Source organism: Papio anubis, chromosome 3 (assembly GCF_008728515.1).
Source record: "Papio anubis isolate 15944 chromosome 3, Panubis1.0, whole genome shotgun sequence".
Lineage (NCBI taxonomy): Eukaryota > Metazoa > Chordata > Mammalia > Primates > Cercopithecidae > Papio > Papio anubis.
The window spans coordinates 126,737,466-126,754,486 of record NC_044978.1 but is presented as its reverse complement, the minus strand read 5'-3'; the positions used below and the strand labels follow the sequence as shown (position 1 = coordinate 126,754,486).

The 17,021-nt window shown below is 39.1% G+C and overlaps 1 protein-coding gene across 27 annotated transcripts in view; it reads left to right on the top strand.

The window, feature by feature from the left end:
* Positions 1-15,948, top strand: part of SEC31A (SEC31 homolog A, COPII coat complex component) — an 81,203-nt gene extending 65,255 nt beyond the window's left edge. For 13 of the 27 annotated variants that reach the window (XM_017958721.2, XM_009206833.3, XM_021938457.2 and 10 more), the window contains 6 exons: positions 3,158-3,196; positions 5,088-5,146; positions 6,507-6,770; positions 9,750-9,869; positions 13,208-13,279; positions 15,359-15,948. In XM_017958721.2, the coding sequence (XP_017814210.1) occupies positions 3,158-3,196; positions 5,088-5,146; positions 6,507-6,770; positions 9,750-9,869; positions 13,208-13,279; positions 15,359-15,538 (734 nt within the window). In that variant the 3' untranslated portion in view covers positions 15,539-15,948. Of the gene's footprint in view, positions 1-3,157; positions 3,468-5,087; positions 5,147-6,506; positions 6,771-9,749; positions 9,870-13,207; positions 13,280-15,358 lie in introns of those variants that run through there. The other 14 variants (XM_017958726.2, XM_009206839.3, XM_003898689.4 and 11 more) reach the window with 3 other exon arrangements.
* The last annotated feature ends 1,073 nt before the right edge of the window (positions 15,949-17,021 follow it).

Below are 17,021 nucleotides of genomic sequence, written 5' to 3'. Positions count from 1 at the left end.
ACTCACCAGGCATTTATGAACTATACTGTTATGAACTCATATCTCACATGGAGAGCTAGGTTGTAAAGTCATCATTTGAGATAAAAATAGAAAATCACTTATAGTCAGTTATCATTGATCCTTTTTACAGTTAAACCCCAGATGAAAAAGTTGGCTTGCATTTATATCTTGTATGAAAAACATCTGTCAGTAAACATTAGAATTGCACTCTACACAGTGAGATTTCAAACTATGGGATTACCTCTCCCGCCTCACAGTTTCCCTGTGAAACTGCTTCTTGAGTAGAGTTCAAACTCAATTGAACTCACTATATTTTTTCTATTGTTTTACTGCCTATTTAATTGCAGGATGAAATCACAATTTTAGTTTCTGCTTTGCTCCCTCCCTCATCAGTTAATGATAGCTGAATCCACATAAGTTATGTGTCTGACATACTGACATTGTATACCCTTGATTTGAGGCTGGGCCTGGCCTGACCCTAAGTATTTGACAATTGGGATTGCTGTGTTGTCAGTCTGTTTTTCTCTTGTCCACTGCTAGAAACTTTGGTTTCCTATAAGAAGTAGTTATTTCTGGGAGACTTGTGCTTAGTCTGCAAATCTGTATTTTTTTTTTTTTTTTAATGTACTTTAAGTTTTGGGTTACATGCAGTTTTGTTACATAGGTATAGACGTGCCATGGTGGTTTGCTGCACCCATCAACCCGTCACCTACATTAGGTATTTCTCCTAATGTTATCCCTCCCCTACCCCCCACAGGCCCCGGTGTGTGATGTTCCCCTCCCTGTGTCCATGTGTTCTCATTGTTCAACTCCCACTTACGAGTAAGAACATGTGGTGTTTGGTTTTCTGATCTTGTGATAGTTTGCTGAGAATGATGGTTTCCAGCTTCATCCATGTCCCTGCAAAATACGTGAACTCATCCTTTTTTATGGCTGCATAGTATTGCATGGTGTATATGTGCCACATTTTCTTAATCCAGTCTGTCATTGATAGACATTTGGGTTGGTTCCAAGTCTTTGCTATTGTGAATAGTGCCACAATAACCACACATGTGCATGTGTCTTTATCATAGAATGATTTATAATTCTTTGGATATATGCCCAGGAATGGAATTGCTGGGTCAAATGGTATTCCTAGTTCTAGATCCTTGAGGAATCGCCACACTGTCTTCCACAATGGTTCAACTAATTTACACTGCCATCAACAGTGTAAACGCATTCCTGTTTTTCCACAACCTCTCCAGCATCTGTTTCCTGACTTTTTAATGATCGCCATTGTAACTGGCATGAGATGGTATCTCATTGTGGTTTTGATTTGCATTTCTCTAATGACCAGTGATGATTAGCATTTTTTCATGTGTCTGTTGGCTGCAAAAATGTCTTCTTTTGAGAAGTGTCTGATCATATCCTTTGCCCATTTTTTGATGGGGTCGTTTGCTTTTTTCTTGTAAATTTGTTTAAGTTCTTTGTAGATTCTGGATATTAGTCCTTTGTCAGATGGATAGATTGTAAAAATTTTCTCCCATTCTGTAGGTTGCCTTTTCACTCTGATGGTGTTTCTTTTGCTATGGAGAAGCTCTTTAGTTTAATTAGATCCCATTTGTCAATTTTGGCTTTTGTTGCCGTTGCTTTTGCTGTTTTAGACATGAAGTCTTTGCCCATGCCTATGTCCTGAATGGTATTGCCCAGGTTTTCTTCTAGGATTTTTATGGTCCTCGGTCTTAAATTTAAGTCTTTGATGCACCTTGAGTTAATTTTTATATAGGGTGTAAGGAAGGGGTCCAGGTTCAGTTTTCTGCATATGGCTAGTCAGTTTTCCCCTACACCATTTATTAAATGGGGAATCTTTTCCCATTGCTTGTGTGTGTCAGGTTTGTCAAATATCAGATGCTAGTAGATGTGTGGTGTTATTTCTGAGGCCTCTGTTCTGTTCCATTGATCTGTATATCTGTTTTGGTATCAGTACCATGCTGTTTTGGTTACCGTAGCCTTGTAGTAATGTTTGAAATCAGGTACTGTGATGCCTCCAGCTTTGTTCTTCTTGCCCAGGATTATCTTGTCTATGCAGACTCTTTTTTGGTTCCATATGAAGTTTAAAATAGTTTTTTCCAATTCTGTGAAGAAAGTCAGTGGTAGCTTCATGGGGATAGCATTGAATCTATAAATTACTTTGGGCAGTAAGGCCATTTTCCTGATATTGATTCTTCCTATTCATGAGCGTGGAATATTTTTCCATTGGTGTCTTCTCTTATTTCCTTGAGCAGTGGTTTGTAAGTCTCCTTGAAGAGGTCCTTCACATCCCTTGTAAGTTGTATTCCTAGGTATTTTATTCTCTTAGTAGCAGTTGTGAATGGGAGTTCACTCATAAATCTGTATATTCTTACAGAAAGGACCATATGAGGTGGTTACATTATTTGCTGGGCCTATTCTCATTTATATGCACAGCGTGACCCCAGAAATTGTTTCTGCAGAGTGCAGACCACTGGGGCCTCCTCAATCCAGCAGTGAAAAATGATACCACTGTGCTAAGATAAGCACATTTATCCTTATCAAATGCAGGTTGAAGTCTGTAGGACATGTAGAAATCACCCCATTTCTCCAGTTCCCTGCTGCTTCAAGAGAGTGTTGGACCAGCAGCATTCATATCATCTGGGAGATGGCTGCAAAGACAGTATCTAAGCTTCTATCACTATACCTAATGAATTAGAATCTGTGGTTTAACAAGATCCATAGCTGATTCGGATTCACAGCTTTGAACAATACCAAAATAGACACATTAGGTGAATATGTTAGGAAGTGCTATCCCCTCAGTGATATTTCTTCATTAGTTAAATAGTAGAAAAACAATCAATGCAAACAATTAGGGAAACATTGTTTTTTAAATATGAAGGGATAAAATTTTCTCTTAAAAAAGATAGAACAGTAAGAAAAAAGTGATGTTTAAGAGTTAATTGGATCTAACAAATGAATTCCCTTTGTCAAAAAACTGGTTACTTAGAGGACATTTCACATGACTTGGTTAAAAAGTAAGTTTTGTTCTCTTATTAATTTATACTTTCTGGGGATTAATGAAGGGAGAAGAAACAATTATAAAATGAGTAAAGTTTAGAATGTCTTCAGTAAACACTGTTAAGTAATTTTTACATTTTGTCTACAGAAAACCATTCTGTCCAAGACCAGGCACCTATGTTGGAAGGTGAATTGGTTGTAAAATATACCTTTGGAAATCTTTGAATAATTGAATACAATTAATGAATGAACATTAACAATAATGCATGTGAACTTCAAAGATGATGATATCCTAAATCTGATCAGGATAATTTTTTTTTTTTTTTTGGCTTCCCAATTGAATCAAATTTTACAACTGATTGAATTTATATGATTACACAAGTAGCTTGGTTATAAAGGCTGTCTGTTTTATATAGACATAAAGAAAACAACTATGCCAAGACTGTCTTAAACCACGGGTAAGACTAGAAAGTGATTGCAGAGATTTGAATGATTAATCTATGTAGAACCAGAAGTTTAAGAATTTGTTAATCAGAAAGCAGCATATGAGTTAATATTTTGTGGTTAACTCTTGACTGTTTTGAGCCACATCTGATTTTCTGTCTCCTAGTAAACTTTTAAGAAATGAATTCTACTTTTATTTTTTTATTTTTATTTTTTACTTTTTTAAGACAGAGTCTCGCTCTGTCACCCAGGCTGAAGTACAGTGACAGAATCTTGGTCACTGCAACCTCCACCTCCCAAGTTCAAGCAATTCTCCTGCTTCAGCTCCTGAGTAACTGGGACAACAGGCGTGCACCACCACACATGGCTAATTTTTGTATTTTTAGTAGAGACAGGGTTTCACCATGTTGGCCAGGCTGATGTTGAACTCCTGACCTCAAGTGATCCACCCGCCTCAGCCTCCCAAAGTACTGGGATTACAGGCGTGAGCCACTGCGCCTCGCCTGAATTATGTTTTAAAATCAAGACAAGTAAGTGCTGGTGGTTAGTTGAAGATCTGTATTTTTTAAAGTTTCTGTGACTTTGGTTTGACAGTTTTCTTGTGACTTAATATGTATATCATTTAAACAAGTGCAAGTTAAAATATTGAAAGAACATTTATTGGAAAGGGAATAATTTTTTGTCTTTACATATATACATACATAAAAGTTTCTTTAGCAAGTATCTGGTTCCTTATAGAGGATATCAAAACTCACACTTAGTGAAATGTAAAAGAATTAATTGTGATTTAGAAATTATTCTGTCTTATTTCCAGCATGTTGTATTCTTTTTTCTTTAAAGATGCTGGCATTAAAATACTTAATAAGTTCTGCTATTATCGTTCATTTTTCACTTTGAAGTAACACGGTTTTTTGATTTGTTAGTGTGTGTGTGTGGTTTTTTTTAAGAGGAAATTTACTACAGTTGGTAGTATTTTAATTTTATATTTGCTATTAGCCTGGAAATTTTTTTTATGGCATTAAAAATCTTAGCACAGATATTTGAATACCTTTTTTTCCTTTGCTTATAATTCCCAAGGCAAAGATGATAAAAATTACTAGTGTTACATAGTTGGAGTCTGCTTTTATCTTAATATTTCTACCATGTTTAGAATAGATGATTTGCTCATGTTGAATTGCCCTCTTGGCAAATAGGAGATTGCTAATTTTATTGTTTTTTTATATGTTGAATATATCAGAAGCCTGGTGTTTTTTTTGTTTGTTTGTTTTTCTGTTTGTTTTTGTTTTTTAGCAGACTGTATTTTCATTATTAGGAGAGAATAGTAAACTGATCTTTGAAAGTCATACACCAATATAAATAAAAACTTCACCACCCTAAATTTAGCACAGCTCTTTCAGTTTAAATGGAAACAGTGTCAAGATATTTTACCTACCAAGTGAAGGCCTTGTTCCTATTAAGAGATGTGAGTGTGAGAATCCAGGGCTACATAGTGATCCCACACTCAGCTGGTAAAACCTTTGTGTGACAGTTATCTCAGGGTTAAGGCAGAATTTTGAAGTATTAAGTGATGGGTTCAGTTTTACTTTTTTCCTTTCAGGATTCTAAAGGAATACGTTCTCTATTATCTGTTATAGGTCCTCAGAATGGTTGGAATGACCCTCCAGCTTTGAACAGAGTCCCCAAAAAGAAGAAGGTACTAGAAAAAGATGTTCATCCAATGGCCTACAGATGTAATGTTAACCACATAGCCACTTGGAACACACTATACTTCACTGATCCTTTTAAAGGCGAAGCTTACTGAGTGATGTATTTAAAGCGATTTAAAGCGTACTTCAACATGCGCCTTCTAATCCATGGAGGGAAGGAAAGAAAGTAGAAAACAGTATCATCAAAACCTTGTTCTGATGATGGTGATATTAATTAAAGCCCTTTTAGAAGGCAAGATATAAATTCCCAACCAGCCTCTTTCAAAAAGTAGGAAATTTCAGGCTTCAGGGTTGCTTTTTTTTTTTTTTTTTTTTTTTTAATGGAATTACTTTGGTCTTTGGGTTCTACTAGTAATCATGAATTTGGCAATTAAATTTTGGACTTTTTCTGTCACATATAATGTGAATGAAATAGCCTCATGGCTGAGCACTGTACAGATCTCAGTAACTGTTAAGAGCTGTTAGAGCACAAATTAGATGCTTCTTTCTGCCCAAGCCATTTTTACTTCTAAAAAATTCCTAGTGACCTCCTTCCCTAAATATAATGAGAGGCCACAATATAAAATTAGGAGGCTTTAAATGAGGAAAGAATGCCAATATTTAGGTTAGTATTAATCAGAAACTGAATTTAGTACTTTTAGTGTGATAGAATTGCCAAATAATGTCTACTTAGGTATTACATTCTGATCATATTAAACACATGTGCACATACACGCACATGCATACTTGGCACCTCTGATTCCAATATTGCTACATACAGTTCTCCAGACCTGATACCCTCTTTCAAAAATGCCATGGTGACTATAATCCCAGCATTTTGGGAGGCTGAGGCAGGCGGATCATGAGGTCAGGAGTTCTAGACCGGCCTGGCCAATATGGTGAGACCCTGTCTCTACTAAAAATACAAAAATTAGCTAGGCGTGGTGGCACACGCCTGTAATCCCAGCTACTTGGGAGGCTGAGGCACGAGAATTGCTTGAACCCGGGAGGCGGAAGTTGCAGTGAGCTGAGATTGCGCTATTGCACTCCAGCCTGGATGACAGAGCAAGACTGTCTCAAAAAAAAAAGCCATGGTTTTAGCTCCCCTTTATTGGGGATAAGTATGGGAGGGCAAAGGGAGACAAAGAAATCCAAGTTTGAGCTCCCTATCCGTCTTAGCCAAATCAGCTCTATTTTTGTTTTACTTTACTTTATTCTGCATAAAATTTCATTAGAAAAAAGCATTCTACTACTATTAAAAAATTTGTTTAGCCATGGTATAACCTCACTCCCTTATTTTAAGCTGAAGAAATGTTGCTATCGTTTTTATTCTTACTCCTGGTGTCTTTTATTTCCATCTTTTAACAGATGCCTGAAAACTTCATGCCTCCTGTTCCCATCACATCACCAATCATGAACCCGTTGGGTGACCCCCAGTCACAGATGCTGCAGCAACAGCCTTCACCTCCAATACCACTGTCAAGCCAGTCTTCATTCCCACAGCCACATCTTTCAGGTGGCCAGCCATTCCATGGCATACAGCAACCTCTTGGTCAAACAGGCATGCCACCATCTTTCTCAAAGCCCAATATTGAAGGTGCCCCAGGGGCTCCTATCGGAAATACCTTCCAGGTAACAGTAAATTTGTGGAAGTGGAATGGGAGGATGGCTGTGTTTCAGTATATTTTCTTTAATGTGCTAACTTTTATGATTACATAATTATTATTAAACATCTAGACAACCTAAACAAAAAATAGTAACTTTTTTTTTAAAGATTGATCATGTATGTATATTATTTTTCAATTACATGGCCACATAAAAGAAGGTTATACATTTAAGAGTGTTTACTATAACTTGTCTAGGTCAGTAGCCATAATTTAAAATCAGATGAATCATCTCTGCATCTGAGGTTGCTAAGCAAAAGCTGTTTCCAAAGATTTTTCTCTTTAAAATAGAAAATAAAAATGTAGTGAGTTATATATTTTTATGTGTATGTATAAAAGCTAATAATACAGCCTTATCTTCAGATAGACAAAAACATTTTTTACTTGCTTTTCACAACACAAACAGCCAGTTGGCAAAGTCCTGAATGTTGAAAATTTAACACATTTCTACATAACACACTTAGACATAGTTAAGTATTTTGATCTATTCATGAGAAATAAGAGCTTAGATCAAAGTTCAATATAAGAAGATGAAACAAACTCCTGCCCAAGTAAAAAAACTAGTTCTACTGTCTGATTCTGTCTTTGATTCATTGAAGTCAAATTTGTAAAGATTGTATCTCTTGTCACAAGAGTATACTTTACTGTTAAGAGATAATATGCCTGAAGCTGGGCACAGTGGCTCACACCTGTTATCCCAGCACTTTGGAAGGCCGAGGCGGGTGGATCATCTGAGGTCAGGAGTTCGAGACCAGCCTGGCCAGCATGGTGAAATCCTGTCTCTACTAAAAATACAAAAATTAGCTGGGCGTGGTGGCATGCGCCTGTAGTCCCAGCTACTCGGAAGGCTGAGGCAGGAGAATGGCGCGAACCCGGGAGGTGGAGGTTGCAGTGAGCCATGATCGCACCACTGCACTCCAGCCTGGACGACAGAGCGAGACTCCATCTAAAAAAAAAAAAAAAAAGAGATAATATGCCTAAGGAATTTTTAAATGTTAAGAGTTGCATTTTAAAAACATTTTGACAAAGATGAGAAGAAATTGTTCTTTCTGGAAAAATAAAAATTACAGAGTTTTATTTTTAAAAAAATAAAAAAGATTACAAGCCTGTGTTATTTTGGGAAGCTACTCAGCCCTTATATTTGTTTAGACCTGGGTTCTCATGCTGTACTTGCCTAGACCTGAAACTTAGTTACCATCAAAAGAGAAAGATACATAGTGTTCAGCCAGGCTATATACCCAGCTGCTTGCCTACTTGGATGTCTTGGAGGCACTTCAACCTCAGCATGTCCAAAACCTAATTCATACTCTTCCTCCCAAACTTAGTCATCTTTCCTTGTTTCCTGTTATCAGTGAGTGGCACCATAATCTTTTCTGTGGAATCCAGGCAAAAACCTGGGGATCATCTTTATACACTTTTCCCTTTAACCTCTATTTTAAATCTGTCTCCCCAAATCTTGTCGATATCACTCCAAAATATTTTTTGAATCCTTTCTTCTCCACGTTTTTACTCTAGTCCATGCTACCTTCATCTCTAATCTTCATCAGTGCAGGAACCTCCTAATTGGTCTGCTGATATCTACTTTGATCCATCTCTAATTTGGCCTTTTTTCGTCTTTGCCTAAAACATTACAGCTTCCCATCGTTCTCAGGATAAGGACCGAAATATTCAACATTGTCTGGAAGGCCTCAGCTCATACTCCTTGTTCTCTCTGCTCCAGCTATACTGACCTTTTAGCTCCCTTTTACCGTGGTCCTTCCTTTGTACATGGTATTCCTTTCATCTGGAATGCTCTTTTTTCCTCACTTAACTGTTTAACTCCATTTTGTCCTTCCAGTAAAATTTCCTGAAGAGAGCCTTCCCTTCCCTCAGTCAAATCTCAGTTATAGCATCTTTTGTTTCCACCAAGTGTTAACGTACTACAGTTGCTATTTTACATACATTGATGATGTTTTTAAACTGTGCCTCTTCCATTAGCCTGTAAACTCCCTGAGAACTGAGATCATTTCTGTATTGGCTCACCAGTAGTACATAGCCAGTGCCTGGTACATAGTTGCCTAATATTTTTTTTTTTTTTTTTTTTTTTTTGAGGCGGAGTCTTCACTCTGTCGCCCAGGCTGGAGTGCAGTGGCACCATCTCGGCTCACTGCAAGCTCCGTCTCCCGGGTTCGCGCCATTCTCCTGCCTCAGCCTCCCGAGTAGCTGGGACTACAGGCGCCCGCCACCGCGCCCGGCTAATTTTTTGTATTTTAGTAGAGACGGGGTTTCACCGTGTTAGCCAGGATGGTCTCGATCTCCTGACCTCGTGATCCGCCCGCCTCGGCCTCCCAAAGTGCAGGGATTACAGGCGTGAGCCACCGCGCCCGGCCTGCCTAATATTTTTTGAATGAGTGAAAGAATGAACTAATAAAACTTAACCATTTCTTCTTTGTTCTTTCATCTGTACACTCAGCAGCATCGGGATGTCTTCTCTCTTAATCTTTGGCTTCATCTTACAGTTTTGATCACAGCCCAATTAACAACCTCTAAGAGTAAAAGAATAGAAGATGCCAGCATACACGAGAATGAGCCAACAAGCAGAGCAAGCAGCCATTCTAACCAGCCAAGTGTGTTTTCCAGTGCCTTGTTTTTATTCTCTCTGGCACATACTTATTTCCCATCAGTTATAAACAATATTGACCAACATATGTTACCTAATTAATCAACTACTTTGTATCCAGTCCTGTATATGAAAATCCAAACTGTAGGAAGAGTGCCTACACTTTGTACTAGACATCTGGTTTTTATTTTTACTTATCCTAAGTGATTTCACACATTAAATTTTAATTTGATTTTGAATAGGTCTATCTATAAGGTTGTCAGTTTCTGTTTATCATACAGATTCAAGATTGTGTATATAAGGTAGCTTCGGGTCGTTTCTGATCAGTTTTTGTTGTGTTTCTTCCAGCATGTGCAGTCTTTGCCAACAAAAAAAATTACCAAGAAACCTATTCCAGATGAGCACCTCATTCTAAAGACCACATTTGAGGATCTTATTCAGCGCTGCCTTTCTTCAGCAACAGACCCTGTATGTATTTTTTTTTTAATCATATTTTGCTTAATTAGAAGAATCCTTGGCCAGGCGTGGTGACTCACTCCTGTAATCCCAGCACTTTGGGAGGCCAAGGTAGGTGGATCATTTGAAGCCAGGAGTTCAAGACCATCCTGGCCAACATAGCGAAACCCCATCTCTACTAAAAATACAAAAAATTAGCTGGGTGTGGTGGAATGCACCTGTAGTCCCAGCTACTCAAGAGGCTAAGGCAGGAGAATCACTTGAACCCAGAAGGCAGAGGTTGCAGTGAGCCGAGATCGCGCCACTGCACTCCAGCCTGGGTGACAGCGAGAGACTCCATCTCAAAATAAGTAAATAAAATAAAAGAATCCTTTATGGAGTTCTTCTATAATTATTGCTTGAAGTCCTACAAGGTATATTTCTAAAAAGTTTGCACAAAAGTAATAAAGCTAGCACTTACATAGTTTGCATTACATATAGAAATATATTTAATTGCTTTTTATATATAAATGTACTTAATCTTCACAATAACTTGTGGCAGATAGATTTGTCATTTTTATTTACAGACAAGAGAATTAAGGCAAAGAGCAGTTAAGTAACACTTAAGGTCAGAGCCAGCATTCAAACCCAGACATTCTGGCTCTAGAATTCATGCTCTCAACCACCAAGCTTTACTGCCTCTCATCAACAAAATGGCATTTGGCACATAAACAGAACGTAATGGTGCTATGCAAGAAACTCAGATTTGGGATTTCTTTTTGAGCTTATATTGAAATTGTTAAAAGTAGATAGATCATCTTCTAAAGCTTTGCAGAGATGTTAAAGATAGTTAAATGTTTTAGATATCGGAGGCTTATTTACATTTAAAGCAACTGATTTTACTTAGTTTACTTAGGATACCCCTGTATTGCAACAACAAACATTCCACAAAGCCAGTCTTAAGTGAAATTTCATTTTCTGGTTGCACACATTGAATATTTTCAATCATTGACTACTTGTCTGCATGAAAAAACAACTTCTGGGTTTTATTGTTCATCAGACATTGAGTATGAATATGTACAGCCTTCTGCTGGTCAGTGGCTTTGTGGAAAGCCATTCTCTGTACTGAAAGTATCAGGAAAGCTTCGTGCCTGACATTCTGGGAGTGATGGGAAGACCAAGGTGGAAACAAGAGAGCAGACGTAGCTGATAACCAGATACATGCTAGCCCTTATGCACACTTCTAAATAGACAGGCCATAATTTACCCTTCTCTCGGTCATCATTCTGTATTCCTCCTGGATACCAAGGAGCTCTGGGTAGTAGAGAACCATAAAAGACAAAGTGTTCCTATAATTCCTGTAATTAGTTGGGGAAGAAGTTCTAATATTCTGCCTGCCTGGCTGCTCTTGCCCCCTTGGGGTGGGGCTCCTGTTTGTAGCTAGGTAAGGTTAACTTTCTTTTTTTTTTTTTTTTTTTTCTGAGATGAAGTTTCACTCTTGTTGCCCAGGCTGGAGTACAATGGCGTGATCTCGGCTCACCGCAACCTCTGCCTCCCAGGTTCAAGCGATCCTCCTGCCTCAGCCTCCCTAGTAGCTGGGATTACAGGCATGTGCCACCACGCCCAGCTAATTTTGTATTTTTAGTAGAAATGGGGTTTCTCCATGTTGGTCAGGCTGGTCTCGAACTCCCGACCTCAGGTGATCCATCCACCTCGGCCTCTCAAAGTGCTGAGATTACAGGCATAAGCCACCACGCCTGGCCAGGTTAACTTTGAGCAAGGACTGTAAGGTTTCCTTTCCAGAAAAGTTCATTTTAATCAATAGGTGGAATGGTTTTTATAGCATGGATTTATCTTATTTTCACTTTATGTCTAAACAGCACAAAGTAATTTTGCCACACAACTTGATGTGTAGCATCCTTGATGACCTGTCTCTTCCTGTCTCTTCTCCAAGCACACTGGCATTCCTTCCTTGAACACACCAAGAGCGCTTCAGCATCAGGGACTTTATACTTGCCGCTCCTTCTGCCTGGAACTCTTCCTCCACATATCTGCATTGTTTGTTTCCTCCCAAGTTCAAGGCCTCTGCTCAAATGTCCCATTAGCCATCAGGCCTTTCTTTATTACCCCCAACTCCCAACATGTGTCGCCCCCTTCCTGTATTAACTTTTCTTCATAGCAGTTATCACCATCTGACATGCAATATATTGTTCATTTAGTGTCTTTTCTCACCCAGTGGGATATGAGCTGCATGACATACAAGACTTTGTCCCTGGTACAGCACACAGTAAGCAGTCAATAAATATTGAACTAACATGAGGCTGTGGTATAATGTAGAACATTAAGTTAATCATGTAATTTTAAAACTGGTAGTTTTAGTTTTAGAATAGTTTCTTTGACTATACTTTACAGTACTACGGTAGAGAGAAAAAAAAGCTTTTTAATTTAATCATATGTTTTACTACTTCCCTCAGTAATCTTAAGCTGCCAAAAGATAGTTTTCTTTTTTTTCTTGGTGCTTTAAAGGCTTAGAAAAAGGCAGGATTAAACAAATGTAATAAAGTGTTTAAGTAGTATTTTTGAAAGGTTAAAACAAGATTCCACAGTTCACCTGTATGTTTGCCTTCTACCACCTATAATCGACAATAACTGTACTTAGACCTTCTTTTCTGTGATACACTGACCCACTGCTGCCTCCTGATGCTTGTGAATATAGTGCAAGCAAACATGCATATATACCTTATCAAGTGAGTTTGCAGTGCGTATGAAATCCAATCAGTACTCTTTCGTGCACTGGAAGGAAGTCTCATCCTCTCCTCATCCCAGTCCCCTCCACCCTCCGCCCTCCACTCTCCACCCTTGATAGATGATTGATCTCTGTTCTAATAACCTGTTCAAGTGTCTTTTTTTCATTCTTTCTTTTTTTTCCTTTGAGACGGAGTCTTGCACTGTTGCCTGGGCTGGAATGCAGTGGCAAGATCTCGACTCACTGCAACCTGCGCCTCCCGGGTTCAAGCAATTCTCCTGCCTCAGCCTTCCAAGTAGCTGGGATTAAAGGTGCCCACCATTACGCCCAGATAATTTTTTGTGTTTTTAGTAGAGACAGGGTTTCACCATGTTGGCCAGACTGGTCTCAAACTCCTGACCTCATGATTTGCGTGCCTCAGTCTCCCAAAGTGCTGGGATTACAGGCATGAGCCACCGTGCCCGGCCATAATCTGTTCAAGTTTCTTAGTTGTAGTTGCCTCCATTTCTTTATAAAATGAAGCCATTCAGCATTTTAAGTATAAGGTTTAGTGCAGTGAGATAGGGCAAGTTCTTAGGTTAAAAGTTAATGTTCAAATATAACATCTGTTTTTTCTTTCTTGCAGCAAACCAAGAGGAAGCTAGATGATGCCAGCAAACGTTTGGAGTTTCTGTATGATAAACTTAGGGAACAGACAGTAAGTTTTGGAGGAAAAGTATTTATGATAATCATTTATTCCTAGTTGCTAGTAAAACAGTTGTCTCATCAGCACTCCCATTTAGTATGCATGCGGGCAAAATTGTCATGACAGTTAGAGAATGGGCATGGCTGTGTTAGAATCATAAATTCCACTCACTGGGGTTAAGGGGATATGGCTGTGTGTGTGTGTTTATGTGTGTGTGGTGAGAGAGAAATTTTAACCCTCTCATAACGAGTATAAATACAAACTAGCCTGTGTTGGCCATAAGGTAACTGACCTTCTGCTGTTCCTTTTATATGGCCCAGTTACAAGAAATCAAAGAGTAGGCAGGTACTCTGTTTTCCAGGGACTGAATCTATAATCTTTCTCAGAGTCTAAGACTCTTGATCCTTTTCTTTTAGGATAGCCATTATACAAAAACAAAGCCAAATGTAGCCACAAGATGAATAAGGTAATGTGCTGTAACTATGAAGATAGCCAGGAGTAAGAAGTCGATTCACTATGTTTGTCCTCTTGTCCCCACCTCACCATTCCTTTCTAAAATTGTCTTGTTTTTTATTAATGAAAGCACTAGGAAAGGAGAGGAAAAAAAGAAGTGGGACTTTTTATTTTTTCCATTTCAGCGTTCCTCTACCCCATTCCCCACACCCAGTTCCATCAGATGAAAATAACCATTTCTCTCATGAGAACCAAACTAAAGAAAGTTGATATAACAGTGGAAGTAGTAGTGTGGTCCTTGGACTGATCCAAAATAAAATCTTCTCGCTGGGCACAGTGGGATATGCCTTTAATCCCAGCTACTCAGGAGGCTGATGGGGGAGATCACTGGAGCCCAGGAGTTTGATACCAGCCTGGTCAATATAGCAAGACCCCATTTCCAAAAGAAAAAAAGATACAATTAGCATATACATCTAGATGAGTGTATATTAAAACTTTTTTTAAAAACGAGATGAAAACAGGCCAGGCACAGTGGCTCATGCCTGTAATCCCAGCACTTTGGGAGGCTGAGGTGGGCAGATCACCTGAGGTCAGGAGTTTGAGACCAGCCTAGCCAACATGGCGAAATCCTGTCTCTACTAAAAATACAAAAATTAGCTGTGCATGGTGGCACATGGCTGTAGTCCCAGCTACTCAGGAGGCTGAGGCAGGAGAATCACTTGAACCCAGGAGGCGGAGGTTGCAGTGAGTCGAGATCGCACCACTGCACTCCAGCCTGGGTAACAGAGTGAGACTCCATCTCAAAAAAAAAAAAAAAAAACAAAATAAAGTCTTCTGTAAAGTACGGACACCTGTGCCAAGTAATGACGTAAAAAACTACAGGTTTTATAGTTTTAAGAGATGACAGGATTATAAAAAGCAGTTAAGAATTAGTAAATTTGGGCCCGCCCTTTGAGATATTATGATTAAGAATCTTTAATCTCCTTTTTGTGCATAGGAGAATTTTTTAAAGGTCTGAGGCTCTCTTTTTTTTTTTTTTTTTTTTGAGACAAAGTCTGGCTCTGTCACCCAGGCTGGAGTGCAGTGGCGCGATCATGGCTCACTGCAACCTCCACCTCCCGGGTTCACATCATTCTCCTGCCTCAGCCTCCCGAGTAGCTGGGACTACAGGTGCCCACCACCACGCCCAGCTAATTTTTTGTATTTTTAGTAGAGACAGGGTTTCACCGTGTTCGCCCGGATGGTCTGGATCTCCTGACCTCGTGATCCACCCACCTCTGCCTTCCAAAGTGCTGGGATTACAGGCGTGCCACTGCGCCCGGCCTGAGGCTCTCAAGTGGAGAGAGACATTAGCATTTCAGTTTGGAGAGGAAATCGGGGTGCTTTTCTATAATAAAATACCTGGCTTATACATGTATAATCCATTAATAACTTCTTTATGTAAATCATTTTGTCATGGTTCTACTTGATAACTGTTGCTTGGTTCAAGAAACTTTCTAGAAATGCTAAATGGTTTATACATTTTTATAATGTTTGTTTCAAGTTCCACTTAAATATCTGGGTATAATGTTTGTGGAGGATCTCATGGGAAATCCTCCCTTAATTTAATTCTTTCTCTTGGTTCTACTTTTGTTTCAGCTTTCACCAACAATCACCAGTGGTTTACACAGCATTGCACGGAGCATTGAAACTCGAAACTACTCAGAAGGATTGACCATGCATACCCACATAGTTAGCACCAGCAACTTCAGTGAGACCTCTGCTTTCATGCCAGTTCTCAAAGTTGTTCTCACCCAGGCCAATAAGCTGGGTGTCTAAAAGGACAGCTTCTCTTCCACTCAATATTGCCATTTTTCCAAAGAAACATGTTAAAAAAAAAATTTTAAGACATGGACCAGTCGCCATTAGCATGTTTGCATAGCAACCAGTCAAGAGCATTTACACTATTTCTGCTGATATACTCACCTTAGAACTGCTCAGAACCCTGGTGTTTTATTTTTTGTTTTAATCTTTTGTTGCCAGTGATGATTTTCCTATTCTGAAACAGTGTATTTCCTGGATTACACATAGTATGGTTTCCTGAAGTATTCTGATAAATGTGTTTTTTAAAACCTCATTACTTTTTAGAAAAGGAGCATCTGGTTATGCATAAAGCAGAGCTAAAACTAAATTTCTTTCATGTCCTCCCTACTTCCTCCATGTCAATCAGATTAAAGTGTGTAATCCTATTTTATGTGTGGATAGTCTTTTTTGAAACAGCTGCTTACAATTTAGTTTATTTTTTGTGTCTTAGGATTCACACTGTTCCTGAGTAAATAACTACATCTACAAACTGCTGCATGGGTTTTAGCAGATATTAATAAAAATGGGATCCCTGGCTTTAAATATATATGAAAAGACTGGACATTTTTATTCTGTAGAATGCATTGAGCTTTTTTCTATTTCTAAATGTTTCAATATTCTATTTGAGTTTTAAGACTAAATTGTGTCCATTTTATAGCTGGAAATTTTTTCACCTATTTTGTTTAAATTACCTATAGCTGTGCCAGGTGTGGTGGCTCACACTTGTAATCCCAGCACTTTGAGAGGCCGAAGCAGATGGATCACCTGAGGTCGGGAGTTCGAGACCAGCCTGACCAACATGGAGAAACCCCGTCTCTACTAAAAGTACAAAATTAGCTGGGCGTGGTGGCGCATGCTTGTAATCCCAGCTACTTGGGTGGCTGAGGCAGGAGAATCGCTTGGACCCAGGAGGCGGAGGTTGCGGTGTGCCGAGATTGCGCCATTGCACTCTAGCCTGGGCAACAAGAGCAAAACTCTTTCTCAAAAAAAAAAAAATTTACCTATAGCTTTGAGGTTTAAGTTCAGAAAGAAAGCTTTAATTTCAGTCAGCCTCCTAAATCAAAGCCACACATTTTGCACCCAGTTTTTCTGTCAAGTGATTTTATTATCATTTGTCTTAAGAACAGTGTGGTAAGGCTGGGCGCGGTGGCTCACGCCTGTAATCCCAGCACTTTGGGAGACCAAGGCAGGTGGATCACCTGAGGTCAGGAGTTCGAGACCAGCCTGATCAACATGGAGGAACCCCGTCTCTACTAAAAATACAAAATTAGCCTGCCAGATGTGGTGGTGCATGCCTGTAATCCCAGCTACTCAGGAGGCTGAGGCAGGAGAATCACTTGAACCCGAGAGGCCGAGGTTGCACTGAACCGAGGATGTGCCACTGCACTCCAGCCTGGGCAACAGCCTCAATCTCAAAAAAATAAATAACAGTGTGGTAAACAAAAAAATAATGGTCCTT